Here is a 17347-nt window from a genome sequence, read left to right as displayed (position 1 = left end):
GCCAGACGCTTTACCCTCTGAGCCACCAGGGAAGTCTCACCACCAAAACCTTCTAAATTCTCAGTGTGTGAGGCACTGGTTCCAGACTCAGACTCCAGGGAAGCAAGCAGCAGCGTGTCACCCTCAGAGGTGGACTCCCAAGTGATAGCTCCATCCCCTAAGTTGCAGTGAAGAGCTCTCCACCAAAAATGTCTTTTCCCTACCAAAAGGGAAAACCTTAACCCAAACCAGCTACACAGACATCTCCAAGTCCCATCTAGAAACCCTGTCACAGTCTCAGAGGGAGCACGCTGCCTGGGTAGTCATGGACACGACAGGGAAAGAGCACTGGGTTGGGAGCCAGGAGACCTGAGCTCCTAGTTCAGTCCCTGCTGCTAATTAGCTGTGTCGCCTTGGTTGGGCAGGTCACTTAACTTCTTTGGCTGCTTGTGAAACAAGGAGGTTCGAATATAATTTACAAAAGTCTCTTTCAAGTATGAAAGCAGTAAGCTTTGATGACATACTTGGTATTTTCACCACCATGCTACTGATAACTGTTCTAGAACGTTACTTCTAGTAATTCTCAAGTATAATTTATAGTCCATGGTTCTCTTGTAAACAAGTGGAGGTATCCAATGCAGATTATTTGATGCAATTTAAGGTGCAATATTGGGCTTCCCTGGTGGCTCAGCTGCTAAAGAATCTGCCTGCCTTGCAGGAGACCTGGGTTCGATCCCTGGGTTGGGAAGATCCCCTGGAGAAAGGAAAGGCAACCCACTCCAGTATTCTGGCCTGGTGAATTCCATGGACTCTACAGTCCATGGGGCCGCAGAGCTGGACACGACTGAACGACCCTCACAAGGTGTGACATTACTAATCTGTTAAGTCAGTTTACTGTAGCTTTGCTGTGAGGGCTGTTACTGGTCGTGTGCACATGGTGGAGCTCAGCTCTCATAGGGAGATAGGTTTGCCTTTGTGATAATTTGCCTTTCATTTTTGAGAAAAGATTTCTATAGTACAAAAGTGGCTCATGTTCAGTATAGTACAGCAGCTAAACACAGTTTCTGGAGTCAGAATCCTCAGGTATAATTCCCAACTCCATCAGTACCACCTGTCATTTTCACCAAGTTATTCTTTACCTCCGGTTTCCTCAGTTGTAAAGCAGGGGTAAAAAAACAAACAAACAAACAAACAAACAAACAAACAGTAGTTTTAACTACTTGTAAGAACAAATGAGATTATGCTCCTAATGGTGATTGGTATGTAACGTTGATTCAATAAATAAAAGCTATTTTATTGTTGTTATTTATATATATATAAGGAGAAAGATCTTTCTGCTCTCTCTCCATCAACTTACAGAGAGTAAATCCAATGATTTTTTTGTGTTGCCTTCCAGAATGAGCTGATTAATATGCTATTTGCAGAAATGAATTCTGATTAGAATCAGATATTTTCCCTACCAGCTAAAGCAGGGACACCAGTCTGGACAAGAAAGGGAGGTCCTCTTATTGGCAGCAGTTCTATTTCAGTAGTGTTTATTCTTCCCTCTCAGGCCAGCAAAACTGATAGGTACCCTCACCAGATTTCTTTCCCAAGTTTTAAGCATGAACAAGTTCTACTGGTTGTTATATGCATACAAAGAGAATTTAACAATGGGAATGAAACCAGCCATGAGGACAGTGATCAATAATTGAGTCTAGAATTTTAATAAAAGAAAGCTGCTGCCTACTTGAAGTAGATAATACAGAGCAGCATTTTAAGTGTACAGTCTACCGTAGTAACCACTAAGAGCTGTATCTGAGAAGCATCATTGATGGATTTGAGATTTTATATAGAGGATATACTTTATTCCATAGCTCCAGTTCAATTTGAGAAGGGGAGCAACACAATCAAAGTAGACTTTTACACTTTAAAAAATGGTGTTTAGAATTACATATTTACAAATGAGATGGTAACTACAAAAACAGAAAAAGGTTGAAGTAGACAGTAGCTGCCTCTTGGAAGCAGGAATCAGAGTTCAGGGGTATTATGTTCTTTATTATAAGCCATGTGCAACTACTAGATTTACAAAGTGATATATTTATATTGATTTAAATAAATATGTATTAATGTTTAAAACAAGTGAGTTTTAGGAAAATCAATTTGTTGGTAATTTTCAGAAGGGGTCAAGGTACTGGCTCCAAAACCGTAGCATATAATTTTTTTCCAATGTGAAGTTGAATAAGACAGAAAAGGACAATGTGACAAATTTTTCATAAAGCTGATTCACGCAACTAATATGAAGATGGTCCTTTATTCTGAGATTAGTCTTTCTTTTTGGTGTTAAAATAGCCTTTCTTTTATGAAATAAAGGAGACAGTAAATGATAATTGGTTTCATCTTAAAATACCCTTCTTGGGAATTGCCTGGTGCTCCATTTGTGCTTTCACTGCTGTGGGCCCAGGTTCAGTCCCTGGTTGGGGAACTAAGATCTCACAAATCCTTAGCAAAATTAAAAATTGAAATGCTTTCTATGGCCGTCACCCTTCCCTCCGTTTTGACTTAATTGGTCTGCAAAATTCAGTATTTCTAGACACCACTGAATGTGTGGGAAAGGTTAGAGCACACAGCAGACAAGTTGCAGCCTTTAGAAAGATTCCAGTTTTGGCCCAGAAAGGTCACCTGAGTGATGTAGGAGTGACCAAGGAAACTTCAAGGGACTTGATGAAAATGCGGACGGGGCTGGGGGAGCAGCCGGGAGGTGATGCCCGAGGCCTTGCCTTCTGCTCCAGCACCTCCCATCACAGGCTGTGCACACCATGCTGCTGAGACATCGCGTTCCCTCTTCCTTACCTGCTCCTACCTCTGCCTATTTCACTTCTTTCTGGATTTTAGTTCAAATACTGCTGCTCACTGGCCTCTTCTGGGTCTCCCTGGTATTATTTATGTCCTCTTGTGCAATCCAAGAGCACTGTGTACCTTTAGGGTTGCAAATCACTGTTGCAATGGTGCATTTGCTTTTGTGGTTATTTGCATCCCACACTTAATAAGGGTAAGGACCTTATTTGCATTTATTTCCTATATATTGTGTGTGTTCGGTGCCTAATACCTGTCTTGCCTGGTACACAGTCTGCTGTCAGTACGTACTTTTTAAATAAATGACTGAGCACATCCACCAGGACTGACACTTGTATAAACTGTTACACTCATTCAGGAATCCCTAAACAAGAATGCACTGACATGCAAATGAAGAGATATAGTCCTGCCATAAAACCATCACCATTATCTCCAAATGGCAGTGTCCAGCAAATAAACTATCTCAACAGCACTTTGAATACTTCAAAAGACACAAAACAGGGCAATAATGATTTTGGAGTCTTTGGGTTACATTTTATTAGAGTAACAAGACTGGCTAGTTATCAACCAAATAGATGAGTAGGCGAAGTACAGGGAAACCAGAGGAACTTAGGAAATAAGAGTAACAAAACTTTTTTTCCTTCCTAAAAATCTTTAAACACTCACTCCCATCAACCGACTATGGCTTAAAACATAAGTTCTGCTGCTGTTCTTTCCTCTCTGACTGACTTCTGGGAGATGCAGGGATGTACAGTCATCCCTTGGGGTCTGTGGGTAACTGGTTCCATCCCCACATCCACATACCAAAATCTGAAGGTGCTCAAGTCCCTTACATAAAATGATGATAGTATTTGTATATAATCTACAGCACATCCTCCCATTTAAACCATCTTTGTTGTTTTAGTCACTAAGTCAGAAATTATAGAATGTGTTAGGTAGGGCAGAAATCAGTCTCTGTTCCTTGTTCAGTCACTAAGTTGTGTCCAACTCTTTTTGACCTCAGGGACTCCAGCATGCTAGGCTCCCCTGTCCTTCACTATCTCCTGGAGTTTGCTCCAATTGATGTCCACTGAGTCAGCGAGCAATGCTTTCTAACCATCTTATCCTCTGATGCCCCTTTCTCCTCCTGCCCTCAGTCTTTCCCAGCAAGCTGGCTCTTCACACCAGGTGGCCAAAGCTTCAGCTTCAGCATCAGTCCTTCTAATGAATATTCAGGGTTGATTTCCTTTAGAATTGACTGGTTTGATCTCCTTGATGTCCTCTCGAAAGAGTCTTCTCCAGCACCACAGTTCAAAACCATCTTTAGACTACTTATAATACTTAATATAATGTAAATGATATGTAAATTGTTGTACTTTTGGAATTTTTTTCCCTAATATTTTCAGTCCTCAGTTGATTGAATCTGCCTTCGGATGCAGAATCACAGATATGGAGGTCTGACTATACTCCTGAGCAAAGGATGTTGAAGCCTGGAGGGAGGAATTCCCTAACTGGCATCTTCTCCCTGGATGCCCAGTTTAAATGGATAAGTTCTGTGGTCCCCAACGAGTGATAGTCGCTCAGTCGTGTCCAACTTTTTTCGACCCCATGGACTGTAGCCTGCCAGGCTCCTCTGTCCATGGAATTCTCCAGGCAAGAATACTGGAGTGGGTTGCCATTCCCTTGGTCCCCAAGGAGAAGTCATATCTTGCCCAGATACATGACACATTTCCCCAGGTGAAGTTTTTCTGTACATTTTCCTTCCACAGATAGTAAGATCTTATTTAATGTTTCACCCTGCCTTGATGGTGTCTTTAATCTAATCTAAGGTGAGAGCCTTTGTGGTTGTTGTCTAGAGAGAAAAGTAAAAGTAACAGTCACTCAGTTGTATCCGACTCTTTTGCAGCCCCATGAACTGTAGCCTGCCAGGCTCCTCTGTCCTTGGAATTCTTCAGACAAGAACACCAGAGTGGGTAGCCATTCCCTTCTCCAGGGGATCTTCCCAATGCAGGGACTGAACCTGGGTCTTCTGCATTGCAGGCAGATTCTTTGCAGTCTGAGGAAAGACCAGGAAAGACCCCTCCCCAAGAGAAGGTTCCAATTTTGTGGTAAACTTCTTGGTTCTCAAGGTTTTTTTTTCTTTGAAGAAGACACTTCTTTACGTATTTCCTCTCCCCTGAAGAGCTATGACATACACATTATCATCATGCCCAATTATATGGATGAGAAGCTGAGTCCTGGTAAGGTTAAGGAGCACACCCACAGTCATGAAGGTCGCACAAGACAGGGCCAATTATTAAACCCACACTTTTTACACACAGATCATCTCCAATAATTGCCATAATAAAGGCTCAGACCAGTAATTTGTTTAAATGTGTAATGCACAGAGTAATTCATAGAAAATTATAATGTATTTCATTAACCTGATCATCCTGACTATCCCCCTACCTTTTCACTTCAGAGAGACTTGTCTAGGGAGTATAAAATGTGATCTCTTTTACAACTTTATCTGGTACAGATAACTAAGAAATATCAGTGGTTTGTGGTAGCCTCAGAACCCAAGGTTTTTATAATACTTTGATTTGCTCTTTTAAAAATGGAAATATAATTCATATGCCATAATATAAACTTTTGAAACTGTACAATTCAGTAGTTTTTAGTCTATTTACATGTTCGTGCAATTATCACCACTATCTAATTTGAGAACACTTTGATTCACTTTTGAAGGCTCTTTTCTTACAGGTACAAGAGAACCACTGAATATGTGCAAGTGAAAACTCCAAGAAAGATCTGGAGACCTCAGAGCAAGACTGGAGCCTGCGAATGCAATGCTGCTATGTAGTCTTAAAAAGGGAACTGCATTGTAAGTAATAAGAAGATGCATCTAGGGAGTTCCCTGGGTTAGGACTCTGGGCTTTCACTGTCAGGCCTGGGTTTAATTCCTGGTCAGGGAACTGAGATCCCATAGCCGCAGAGAAGAAAAAAAAAAAGACAAGACTATGACGTCTAGGTACTACTGTGTCAGTGGTCAGGCCACGAGGACACATTTGTTTTCTGTCTACTACAAGAGCTGCTCTCTAAAAGTGGTAAGAGGAGAAGGGTCCAAGGAGCGTGATGAAGATAAAGAGCAGGCAAGTACGATTCATGATGAAACCTTTAAAGAGCTTGCAGTAATTTAGTCTAGTAAAGTTATTTAAGAAAACCCTAAAAGATATGAAAGGATGTTTACACAGAAAATGTGACCTTTCTTTGTCCTTCTTTCACTAGGGAAAAGACAAAATGGATTCATTCCATAGTATGAATGGAATGAATGAATTTCCATAGTATGAATTCATTCCACAGTATGAATCCTCCTAATCCATGGAGGATTAGGTTAACATAGAAAGTCAGGAGATAGACCCTTCTTAAACACCAAATGATGGTGGCAGCAAACAGTCCTCTGACACTAAAAAAAAAAATTTTAATTTATTTTAAAAAAACCTTTTTTTTTAGGTTGCAAAGAATAGTATAATTTGTTCACTCAGATTCTACATTAACATTTAATACTTTTTCTGTATCATTCTCTTTCTCTTCATATATGTGTATATACACGTGTGTATATATATATATATTTTTGGTCAGAATCCTTTGAGAATAAGTTACACACAATGATTTCCCTTTATCACTAATTACTGGGTAGTTCCTAAAGCAAAGGCCATTTTCCTGTTGAATCACAGTAAGATTACAAAAGTTCGTAAATTAACAGTGATACAACGCTACTCTCTAATTTTCAGACCTTATTCAAATTTTTCCTTTTGTTCCAATAATGTCCTTTAGAGGGGAAAAAAAAAGTTTTTTTCTGGTACAGGATCCATATTGCATTGAGTTGTCATATCTTCTTAATTCTGGAACAGTTCTTCAGAAAATAATTTTAAGGTCTTTAAAAATTTTAAGAATACAGGCCAGTTACTTTGCTGCCTGTCCCTCAATTTGGGTCTCTGCTGCTTTTAACAAAGGTTCGCTTCTGTTTGGGGAGTTTTAGGGGTGTCCTGAATTAAGACCAAAGGCAGAAGGTTCCTCTCTCACAAGGACTATTCCTATTATAATCGAACCATTTGTAAATGGTGGGATGGACAATAAAACATCTTTGTACTCAGAACTCATCGTTTTTGTATTACATAGTTTGCTCAATATTCCTGCATTTCACGAGTTTAATTTTTTTTTTTTTTACAATATCTTGATTTCAACAGATTTGTTTGTGAATAATTAGCAACTACTCTTTTAAAAAACACTTGAGACTTGAATTACCTATAAACTCGCCTCTTCATAATCTCACCGCTGCAGTAGTGAACTGTGCCGTAGCTCAGGAGACAAACAGCTGCAAAAACGGTTGGGTGTTGTTACTCGCTAAAATCTTTCAACAAATATTTGTGGAGTACTTCGTGGATGTCTAGCTCCGCTCCAAGTCCTCGGAATCAATTCTAGAACAAAGTAAGACAAAAAACCTCCTGTCTGTGTAGTTGGACGAACTAAAATTCAGATTAAAAAGAATCGGACACTAGGAAACCGACTTCCTTAAAGAGGAAACAGGCAAGGCTCTGAGAAAGGGGGTTAGCTCTGAGGTTCGATCCTAACGCGCCCAACGCCGCCGATCCCCCGGCAAACGCGCAGGTAATCAAGTTCTGCGTTTACCCAAAACGCACTCCTCAGACCCCGACAGCAAAGGCCTCAAAGGACGGGCGGGGCAGGACTCCTTGAGCAGTTGTAACACTTTCTCAGCAACAGTCTCCCGCCCGGTGTGTGTGTGGGGAGGACCGGTTGTTCCCCACCCCCAGCCGCCGCCGCGCGGGGACCCCGCACCAGGCCCCGCGCCCCGCAGGGCCGTGCGCCTGGGAACCGCGCGCGGAGAACGCCCCGCGGGCAGGCGGCTCGGCGGAACCGGCTCCTCCAGCGGCCTCGCCCACTGCAATGCAATCTGGGTGGTTTTTCCAGGTCCCTCCCTGCCGCCTTCCGCGCCCAGTCCCTGCCCCCGCGGCGCCTGCGGGCCTGGGAGAGCGCGCGGGGACGCGCGGCCCGGTGGGGCGAGGCTGCCGCCGCGGAGCCCGCGAAGGGGCTGTGGGCGCCCTTCCGGATCCCGCACCTGAAAGCGCTGGACGCTGGGGCTCCGGCTGCCGACAAGGCTGGTACCCAGCCCCCTCGGGGGCCCCCGGAGGGCCCGGCATTCATTCTCCCGCTCTCCCCGGGCGCGCTCTGCGGTTACCTGCGCGGCGACTCTCCACGCGGCCTCGGGCTCCTGAAACCCTCCCACCACCTGCCCTCTCGGTCCGCGCTTCCTCCCGGGCGGCAAAGCCCTATCTCCAGCGTCCCCGGAGCATCCTGAAAGGGGCTCAGATTTGTACCTGGCGCGGGTTACTGTAGTGATTGGGGTACGGTTACCGGTTCTCCCACTATCAATCAAGGGCTGGATACTTGGAGCCGAATGAGTAATACTTCAGACGGCGTTGTGTTCTCAATAAGAGATCGAGTTCAAACATAAAAACCCAAGGAAACTTCATCTCCAGCGCTTTTCTCTGGAAAACGGCGACAGAACCCACCACACTGCCGTCCGACCAGGGGGGCAGGGCGATGGGAGGAGCGCGAAGGTGGGCGCTCAAGCTCCGGGCAGGTTTAGCTGGACAAGGGTAGGGAGATCGCTCGGGGAACTTGGCCAAATCGACACAGAAGTACAAAGGCGACGGTACGAGGTGGAGGGCGGGAGATCTGAGCCACGAACTGTGCAAAAAGCTTAGCTTTGGCTTGATTTAGGAAAACATCAGGTACGGTATTCGATACATTTTATTTAGGGCCCAGGGCAAAGCAAAGGAAGTGGGCCCCTGGACCGGAGGAGGCTGCAGTCTCCAGCGAGCAGCCAGCACCGAACAAGGAGGAGCAATTAAGGGAGCAGTTGAGAGCAAAGGGCGTGGGGGTCACCGGTGCCCGAAAGCGTGCATGGGGCGACCGCGTCATTTGGTGGCCGAGCGTCCAGCCCCCTCCGCCCCCGAGACCCGCGCAACCGCGCGCGGAAGTTTCACTCCGCAAGGTGGGCAGCGAGTGACTCGGGGACCGAGGGGCGTGCGCCCCGAGAGGGGGAGGGCCGGCAGGCTTTCGCCGGCTGTTTGCACTTAAAGGTGTGTTGGGCTCGGGAGCGGCTTTTCCGGGGCTTGGCCAGCGCGCCCGCCACCTCCCGGCCGCCGTTGGCCGGTCCCTCCCTCCGCGGTTCGCCCTCTCCGGGCGCCGCGCCCCGGGCAGCTCCGCACCTGGGCCTCACCTCTGTCCTGCTTTCGCCTCCCCGCGCCAGGCCTTTGCGCTTGACCCTTTAGAACCTGCGGCTTCGTTCCCCACAGCCGGCCTTTCTCCAAGCACACCCGCCTCGCCCCCCACAATCTCTCGGGTCCTTCCACACGGGCGACCCGTCCCTCCGCGCCCTCGACGCCTCACCCTTTCCCGGTCCGGCCTCGGCTCCCCCTCTGGGTGGCCGCCGCCTCTTCCCCGCCCTTAGCGTCTCCCCCCTCCCCTCCGCAATCAGCCAGCCATTGTCTCCCGCCCCCTCCTCCCCTTCCCCCCCTGCCCCGGGCGGCCTCCTCCCCCCGCGCCTCTGCCACGTCGTGGTTTGAAGGAGCCAATGGGCCAGCGCCGCCAGGTGTCTCTTACCTGCACCACGTGGGGGAGGGGGAGGGGGCGGGCAGGTAGGGCCACATCCCAAAACAGAAAAGCTTTTCAGCCATTGCGCGCCTCCCGGGGGTGCAGCCTCGGCTCCGAGCTTTTTGCATAGACGCACGGGGCCATTGAATACAAAAAGGGCAGGCCTCCTTCGCCCTTCTTCCCACCCCCCTTCCTGCCCAGGGCGTGGAGCTCGGGCCAGGTGAGGGCTCGGGTGGTTGGTTACCGCCTTTTGCACCGGCGGCGGCGAGGTGGAGGAGGAGGGGGGGTGGGTGGGCGCTCTTTTTTTTTTTTTTTCCTTCGGAGAGGTTTTAGCACAGGTTTTCCCCTCGTTCTCACGGCCGCCCCACCTCGCCGCCTCCCGACCCCCCTTCTCCCCCTCCCCACCCATCGTCATGACGGCGTCTCCGGATTACTTGGTGGTGCTCTTCGGAATCACGGCTGGGGCCACCGGGGCCAAGTTGGGCTCGGACGAGAAGGAGCTAATCCTGCTCTTATGGAAAGTCGTGGATCTGGCCAACAAGAAGGTATTTCTCCACGGTTTCTGTCCAAGGGATAGGCGTGGGGGCAGAAGCTGGTCTGAGTTGAGAGGAAGTGGGTAAACAACTGCTCTCGTTTGCCCACTTGTGAGGCTGGACCCGAGGTCTGGAGACTCCAAGGAGAAAACCAGACTTCCAGCCGCTTTGGAACCAGCCCTTTCAGCTCTCCAAAATCTGGCCCAGGTGGGGAGGCCGGACGCCGCCAAGCTCTGTTCTCCTCCCGTCGGGGGCCACCCGGCGGAGGCGGGGTGGGGTCCCTGGGGGGCCCGAGCGCGGACTTCCAGGGCTTTTTCGGACCTGATCCGGGTGGGGGTGGGGCTGGGGGGCAGGGCTGCACCGACCTCTCGGCTACCGGAGCCGCAGGCGCCGGGAGGAGTGGGCCTTCGCCACAGGGGAGCGAGGGAGGAGGGTGAGGATGGAGGTCCCCGCGTTCAGGGTGGGGAAACTGACCCCCTGCTTCTTGTTTGTTTTCTTTCTTTTTTCCCGGAGGTGGGACAGTTGCACGAAGTACTAGTTAGACCGGATCACTTGGAGCTGACGGAGGACTGCAAAGAAGAAACGAAGCTCGACGCCGAGAGCCTGTCCTCGGCGCCGCAGCTGGACCAAGCGCTCCGACAGGTGACAGCGCGGGGCCGCGCCGCCCACCCCATCCGCGGCGTCCAGGCGGCGCGCGCTGGTCCCCGGGGCGGGGTGGCGAGACCCGGGCTGGGAGCCCTCGGTGGACTCTGGGCGGCGAAGTCGCTCTTGTTTGAAGCCTCCCAGCCCCCCGGGGTGGTGGTGGTGATGGTCTAGTCGCTCAGTCCTGTCCGACTCTTGGGACCCCATCAATTGTAGCCTGGCAAAGCTCCTCAGTGCGTGGGATTCTCCAGGCCAGAATACTGGAGTGGGTAGCCATTCCCTTCTCCAGGAGATCTTCCCGGCCCAGGGATCGAACCTGGGTCTCCTGCATTGCAGGCGGATTCTTTACCATCTGAGATGGGGAAGCCCAGCCCCCGGAGTCTTTGAGCCAAAACTTGTTAGTTTTCGGGCTGTTTCCTGACTCGCTCCTTGGGCCCGAGATCCGCCGGGTTATTCACCAGTCATGTGTCGAGAGGAGTTGGAATCCGAGCACCCCCAACCCCAGGCCGAGACCCCGCTGTGGTCTGCGGCTCTGCCCCCGGGGCAGGGGGCGCTGCGGTGCCGGCGGGCGGGCAGGCGGGCCTCGCGCGGAGAGCTAGAGGGGGGCCCCCGCTGGGTGAGAACCGGGCGGGCGGGGGGTTGCTGCTTGGTTTCAGGCTCCTGAATTCCCACCAAGGGCCCGGTTTCGGTTCCGTTTACCTCTTTAGTGACCTTGGGCCCAGCGCCGGGAGGGTTTGTGGGCCCCACCAGGTGGGGTTGCCCCTTGGGTGGCCACGAAAGTAGTGGAATCCCCTTAGCTGGGGTTGAGGTGACCTGAAAACCAGGATGCTGACGGGTACTGGACCGCGGCTAGGGCGGGGCGCTGAACACCTGTGCGCAGGTGAGTGTCCAGCATGCTCCCGGCTTCTGCCCTAGAACAAGAGCTGCTAATTACAGGGGAAAGTTACCATTGCTGGGGTGTGTTACAGGAAACGTGGTACTACGTTTAACAGAGTTCGATGTACCCATTGTTGTTGTCTGGTCTCTAAGTCGTGTCCGACTCTTTGCGACCCCATGGACTGTAGCCCACCAGGCTCCTCTGTCCATGGGGTTTCCCAGGCAAGAATACTGGAGAGGGTTGTCATTTCCTTCTCCCGGGGATCTTCCCGACCCAGGAATCCAATCTGCGTCTCCTGCATTAGCAGGCGAATTCTTTACCACCGAGACACCAGGGAAGCCTTCTGTATACCCATTGGCCACATTTACTTCAGAAACTGGCATCTTTTTTTAAGTCTAGAGCATCTTAACAGAAAAAAAAAAAAGTAACACCAGAGAATGATGTAATCCGAAGGCAATTTGCTGATGAAATGAGACCTCTGACTTAAAAGTCTTGAATGGATTTATTACAAAAATGCAAGGAGGAGGGATGTTGAAGGATGCATTTACTAAATTCTTCTGTGGGTTAACTGAGGATTGATTGGAAAACTCCCTTGACTAAAGGAAGCTGGACCATTTGGAGGGACTGGGTCCTTGTAATGTTGCCCCCAGTAGTGGTGTTCTTTGCAGCTGTTAGCCGGGTTTTTTTCTGGTTAAGTTTGTGAATCCTGCATCCTTTTCATCCCTGGGTGTGTTCTGTCCTTTTCAGTTTAACCAGTCAGTGAGCAATGAACTGAACATTGGGGTAGGAACCTCCTTCTGTCTCTGTACCGACGGGCAGCTTCATGTCAGGCAAATTCTGCATCCCGAGGCTTCTAAGAAGGTAAGCATGCCGGTTTCGGAAAAAGATGATTAGACCTTAAGGGTGACTGGAGGCTTAAGCAACGGTTTATCCAGTTTTCTCTATAATATGCAAATAGTATTTTATGGGTACAGAATTTCAGTTTGAGAAGGTGACAAGGGAATGGTGGTGACGGTTCCACAACAACGTGGGTGTACTTAATGCCACTAAATTATACACTTAAAAATCATCAAATAGTAAGTAATGTATTATGTATATTTTACCACAATAAAAAATTTGCAGCACTTTTGTAGAAATATTTGAGGTAACAGTAATTTTGTAGATGCCCTTTGGTGACTTGAAAGTTTGTTTTTTGTGTATGTTAAGTTTTAGAGGGACTTGACATTCTCTCTTCCCCAAAGCATATGAGCTGAATTTTTGACATTTAAAGTGGGAAAAACTGTAGTTTAATACGTCGTGATATTCCCATCTGTGTAACAAATGCCTTATCCTAGAAAGGAGGGAGCAAAGAAAAATCTTTCAAATTAGAGTGTAATTCTAATGATTTCATTAAAAAGCTTTGTACTCTTAAGTAACTAGTTAAATGTTAATTATAGCATATGTGTTTTGTCTGACTTTAAGTAAATGTGCAACTGATTGAATTTTGTATCAAAATAATGGGGTCAGCCTCATCTTTTACCTTTACTCATCTTTCTGGTATGGAAAAAAGTATGAAATGAGAAAGATACTATCTTATGTAGATGTGATTCCCCTTCTGGGGGAGAATACTGAGGGATTGAGAAAAAATAGTACCCATAGACAGCAGACCCAGTGTGACCAATTATTGTTAATGTAGTTGATCTTATCAACTTAATTAGTTAGAGCTGTAACTTTTTATTGTGATAGGCAGATACTGAACTTGAAAAGATGGAAGTAAAATATTTTCCTAAGGAAAGGTATGTGAGGTAAATCTTGCAATAAAAAGTTTAGACTGGCGATTGATGTCACAAGTGAGCAGTCAGTGCAGACTTTTTCTTTTTACTCCAATAGGGAAAGGAGAGAAATGAATTAAATGGATAATGACAACTTTAAAAGTTTAAAGGAGAAACTCAAGTTCCTGTATCTTGAGAGTTGGATTAAAAACTCCTCTTTTTACAGCACCTTAGTAATTGATGAAAAGAGGAGGGTTTTTTGTTAATTAAATAAATGCTAAGCATAATTGCTATACCCTCAATCCAGAAAAAAGATACATATATGGGAATTTTTTTTTCCCTTCATACTCATATAAGGGATAAAATTAAATTTTTCTCTATTGGGCTGGAGTAAAGCAGCAGTTTTTGTTATTTTAGATACACTGCTTTGGATGTGAGACAACCTCCAGAGAAAAATTTTTCTTGAGTAACTTCTGTTAAGATTTTGATAAAACTAAAACAATTAATTTAGCATCATAATGAAAATAATTCTATTCATTATAGAAAAATAAGGACATGGTAAAACAAAATAATCCTTCTAGTCAGAAAACAAAGTGGTTTTTTTTGAATGTGAACGTAATTGAATGTGTTCTTTCAGATTTTTATAAAAAAGCCTTACTTTTACACGGAGCATTCATACTACATAAATCTTTTAACCTATTTTGAATTTAATATAACATCAATATTTTGTGTAAGCAGTAAAAAAAAAAAAATTCACTGTCTTAAATGGATATACCTATTTAAACCAAACTTTTATTGTTGGACTTTTGAGTTATTGTCATTATAAACAGCTTTTAAATAAGCATTTTTGTAGCTAACCTTAAAAGATTCACAATTCAAGATTACCTATTTTGAAAACGTCACCATGATATACTGATACTTGTTTCAAATATAGCATGAACAAACCACATCTAATAGAATCCAATAAAGGAAATTTAGAGACATTATTGCATAAATATTATGGGTCACAAACCGTAAAAAGTCTCTATATCCTTGACTTTATAATGTACAAGTGCCCAGTAAGTGAACATAGACTGTCTTGAAGTTTTAAGACAAATCTCAATTCACTGTGACAAAACTAAACTTTGATAATTATTCAATGAGGATTTTTTTTCTTTAAGAAAAGTGACACAATAGTGTGATATTTGCTCTGACAGTTGAGCTTTGTTTGACTACAAGAGTGATGCTAGTCAATAGGAACCATGTCTTCTTTGCCACTGAGATTTGTGATATATTCTTTTAAGTCTAATTTGAGTTCTCAGGGTTTAGCTAGAATAATAATGGTCTGGAAAACTAATGTGGGACTGTAATATGGCAGAAAAATAATCCTCTTCAGGTAATCAGGAATTTGCTATGTTATTCTAATTTTAGTGTGTGGAATATGCTTTATCAGAACCCAGTATTTTAAGCTATGTTTTAATAGAAAACTAAATTTTTATAAAAACTTTGGATCCCAGGTCTAGACATATATTGTAAACATATGCATCTGTATGAAAACTGAGAGGACTAATATCGCTTCCTAAAAATATAGATGGTCTAACATAATTGTGGCTAGACAAAGTACATTGTATTATCAGACAGGAAATATAAAGTATAGTAGCCTAAATGTTTTATAGCTTCAGAACTGTTTTAGAAGAATACATAGTGGAGCACACATGTATAATCCATTGCCTTAAAATAAAATGAATTATTTTTTCATGACACTTTTTTATAGGATGTAATACTTTAACAGAAAATGAAGACACTCTAAATTAAAAAAAAATTTTTTAATTGTGGTAAAATATAATTACATTCAGTTCTTAGGTTCCTAATTGTTAGGGAATTAATGAACTAAATATGTCTAGTTAACAGTATCTTCCTTGTCCTTCCTCAGAATGTATTATTGCCTGAATGCTTCTATTCCTTCTTCGATCTTCGAAAAGAATTCAAGAAGTGTTGCCCTGGTTCACCTGATATTGATAAACTGGATGTTGCAGCAATGACAGAGTGTATCCTTTAAGTGATGACTCAGGAATCATTTGAGAAGACAGCTCTAGGAAAACATAGCAATTCAAGAAACTTTAAAACATTGTATGAAAATTCACTTGTCCAAAATTTGTCTATTGTGCTAGGGGAAAACGGTACAATCAAAGTAGTTATAATTGAGTGAATTGGAATGGTGATCTACATGGCTTTAGACATTGATTTTTGTGAGGTGAACACATAAAATAGAATTCAATTTTGGATTTATAGGAGTGGCTTGATTTTGTTTATTTTGTTTTTTCAGTTGATGAATTGATGAATGTGAAAAACAATTTTTTTGCCAATTCTAAGGCCACTTATTCTTGATTATCTTGGTTTTGGTGTTTATTTCTACTGCTTTTGATGGATAAGGGTGTGTTGGTTTATTTTTAATTGTGGATGTATACTCTTTACAAACAGCTGTTCATCATTGGCACCACTTTTAATCTCTGTTTTTCAAATACATGTAGATTGTGGTGGTTACTATAACCTATCTGTTGAGATGATAAAATGAGGTTGAGATTTTACCCCAAATTATTTCATTACCAAGCTAATATATCTGATGCATCATGTACTGTAAAAGTAAATTTTATAATCACAAATCTTGTCATGAATGACCCATCATCTTTCATACAGTAGGTCTTTAAAGTGCTAACTAATAAGCAATTATGTGCTAACTATCAGATGTAACACTGAGTAATAGAGTTGTTGGGGACCCACCCAAAGCCACTATGAGAATCATCATGAAGTCAGATTCAAGTTATTTTCAGAAACTTGTAAGTTACAGATGGTTATTCTTAAACTTTATCATTCTTTTTCAGGAGCTAAAGCCTGATTTTTATTTCAAAATTTCTTGATGAAAAAGGTGGTTTGGATATTTTTCCTAACCATTTGTAAGCAGATCAAACTCATTTATTTGCTTTCTTGGAATTAGATAGCTAGAATTTTGGTGTAACTGATTAGCTGCTCAGGCGATAAAGAATCTGCCTGCCATGTAGGAGACCTGGGTTCTAATCCCTGGGTTGGGAAGATCCCCTGGAGAAGGAAATGGCTACCTACTCCAGTATTCTTGGCCTGGAGAATTCTATGGACAGAGGAGCCTGGCGGGCTACGGTCCATGGGGTCACAAAGAGTAGGACATGACTAAGGGACCTTCACTAAGTTACTGGTTTACCTCCCAGCAGTTCTGGGAGAAGGGTAGAATAAGCTCATTTGAAGGAATTCTAAACAAGAGTTTTCATTAGAAGGTTGGGACAGTAGGAAAACATTTGTTATGTGATTTGTTAGTTAGAATGCTGTATTAGTTAGCTCAGGATGCCATAACAAATACCCTAGACTGGGGGTTTATTACCAACAGAAATTTATTTTCTCACAGTTCTGGAGTGTGGGAAGTCCCAGATTAGGGTGCCATCATGGTTCACCTCTGGTGAGGACTCTTTCTGGCTTTCAGATAGCTGCCTCCTCCTTGCGTCTCACAATGGGGTGGGGTGGGGGCCTGGCACAGCCAGGAATGAGGTGGTTCTTTCCTTTCTTTATAAGGCTGGAGGCCTTTCCTTGTGGCCTCATTTAACCTTAATTATCTCCTAAATCTATCCCCAGATAGTCACATTTAGCAGCTAGGGCTTCAACACATGAAGTTTGGGGAGGGACACAATTCCATTGACAGCAAATGCTAAACCGTTTAATGTGCTGGTACAAAATAAAGAATCAAAAACTTTTGCAAAGTATTAATAGATAGTGGAGGCAAAGTCTAATAGAAAAAGATAATTTGAATGGGAAAGGCAGTATTCAGGTTTATTCCTGATCACCCAGTTTTCTCTTTTAGCAAAGAAAATCTTTGTCTAGTAATGAGTCAGATATTAGTAAAAATTTGCATAACTACAAACAAGAGGTTCTTACATTTAGGTATTCTGTTTTTTTTCAATGTGTTTTCAGTTCAGAGATAACTTGTTAAAAGCTTACCCATTTTTTCACCTTGGTTTCTTAAGAGCTTAACATATATAAGATTTGGGGTATTAGTAAACATTTTCACTATGGTAATCTGGGCTTTT

The 17347-nt window shown here is 44.5% G+C and overlaps 2 protein-coding genes across 6 annotated transcripts in view; one reads left to right on the top strand and one right to left on the bottom strand.

Moving 5' to 3' along the window:
• Nucleotides 1–3995: 3995 nt before the first annotated feature.
• LOC122450957 (translation initiation factor IF-2-like) lies at nucleotides 3996–8327 on the bottom strand. Its single transcript, XM_043483327.1, has 4 exons — nucleotides 8323–8327; nucleotides 7476–8261; nucleotides 7081–7253; nucleotides 3996–5030 (listed from the first exon to the last, which is right to left on the bottom strand). The coding sequence occupies exons 1-3, from the start codon at nucleotides 8325–8327 to the stop codon at nucleotides 7223–7225; spliced, it is 822 nt and encodes a 273-aa protein (XP_043339262.1). The 3' UTR covers nucleotides 3996–5030; nucleotides 7081–7222.
• A 1481-nt stretch (nucleotides 8328–9808) lies between these two features.
• Nucleotides 9809–17347, top strand: part of ESRP1 (epithelial splicing regulatory protein 1) — a 56902-nt gene continuing 49363 nt past the window's right edge. For all 5 annotated transcript variants that reach the window (XM_043483930.1, XM_043483927.1, XM_043483929.1 and 2 more), the window contains exons 1-4: nucleotides 9809–9998; nucleotides 10500–10628; nucleotides 12253–12366; nucleotides 15169–15283. In XM_043483930.1, the coding sequence (XP_043339865.1) occupies nucleotides 9867–9998; nucleotides 10500–10628; nucleotides 12253–12366; nucleotides 15169–15283 (490 nt within the window). In that variant the 5' untranslated portion in view covers nucleotides 9809–9866. The remainder of the gene's footprint in view (nucleotides 9999–10499; nucleotides 10629–12252; nucleotides 12367–15168; nucleotides 15284–17347) is intronic.

The sequence above is a fragment of the Cervus canadensis genome, chromosome 12 (genome assembly GCF_019320065.1).
Source record: "Cervus canadensis isolate Bull #8, Minnesota chromosome 12, ASM1932006v1, whole genome shotgun sequence".
NCBI classification, from domain to species: Eukaryota; Metazoa; Chordata; class Mammalia; order Artiodactyla; family Cervidae; genus Cervus; species Cervus canadensis.
Note: the sequence above shows the minus strand (reverse complement) of the source record. Positions and strands in the feature narration are given on the sequence as shown.

What these genes read in the sequence shown, in the direction of transcription:
- LOC122450957 (XM_043483327.1), bottom strand. An exon ending in TTGCTGTCGGGGTCTGAGGA is followed by an intron (nt 7,254 to 7,475) that starts GTGCGTTTTGGG and finishes ACTTTGTTCTAG; the next exon opens with AATTGATTCCGAGGACTTGG.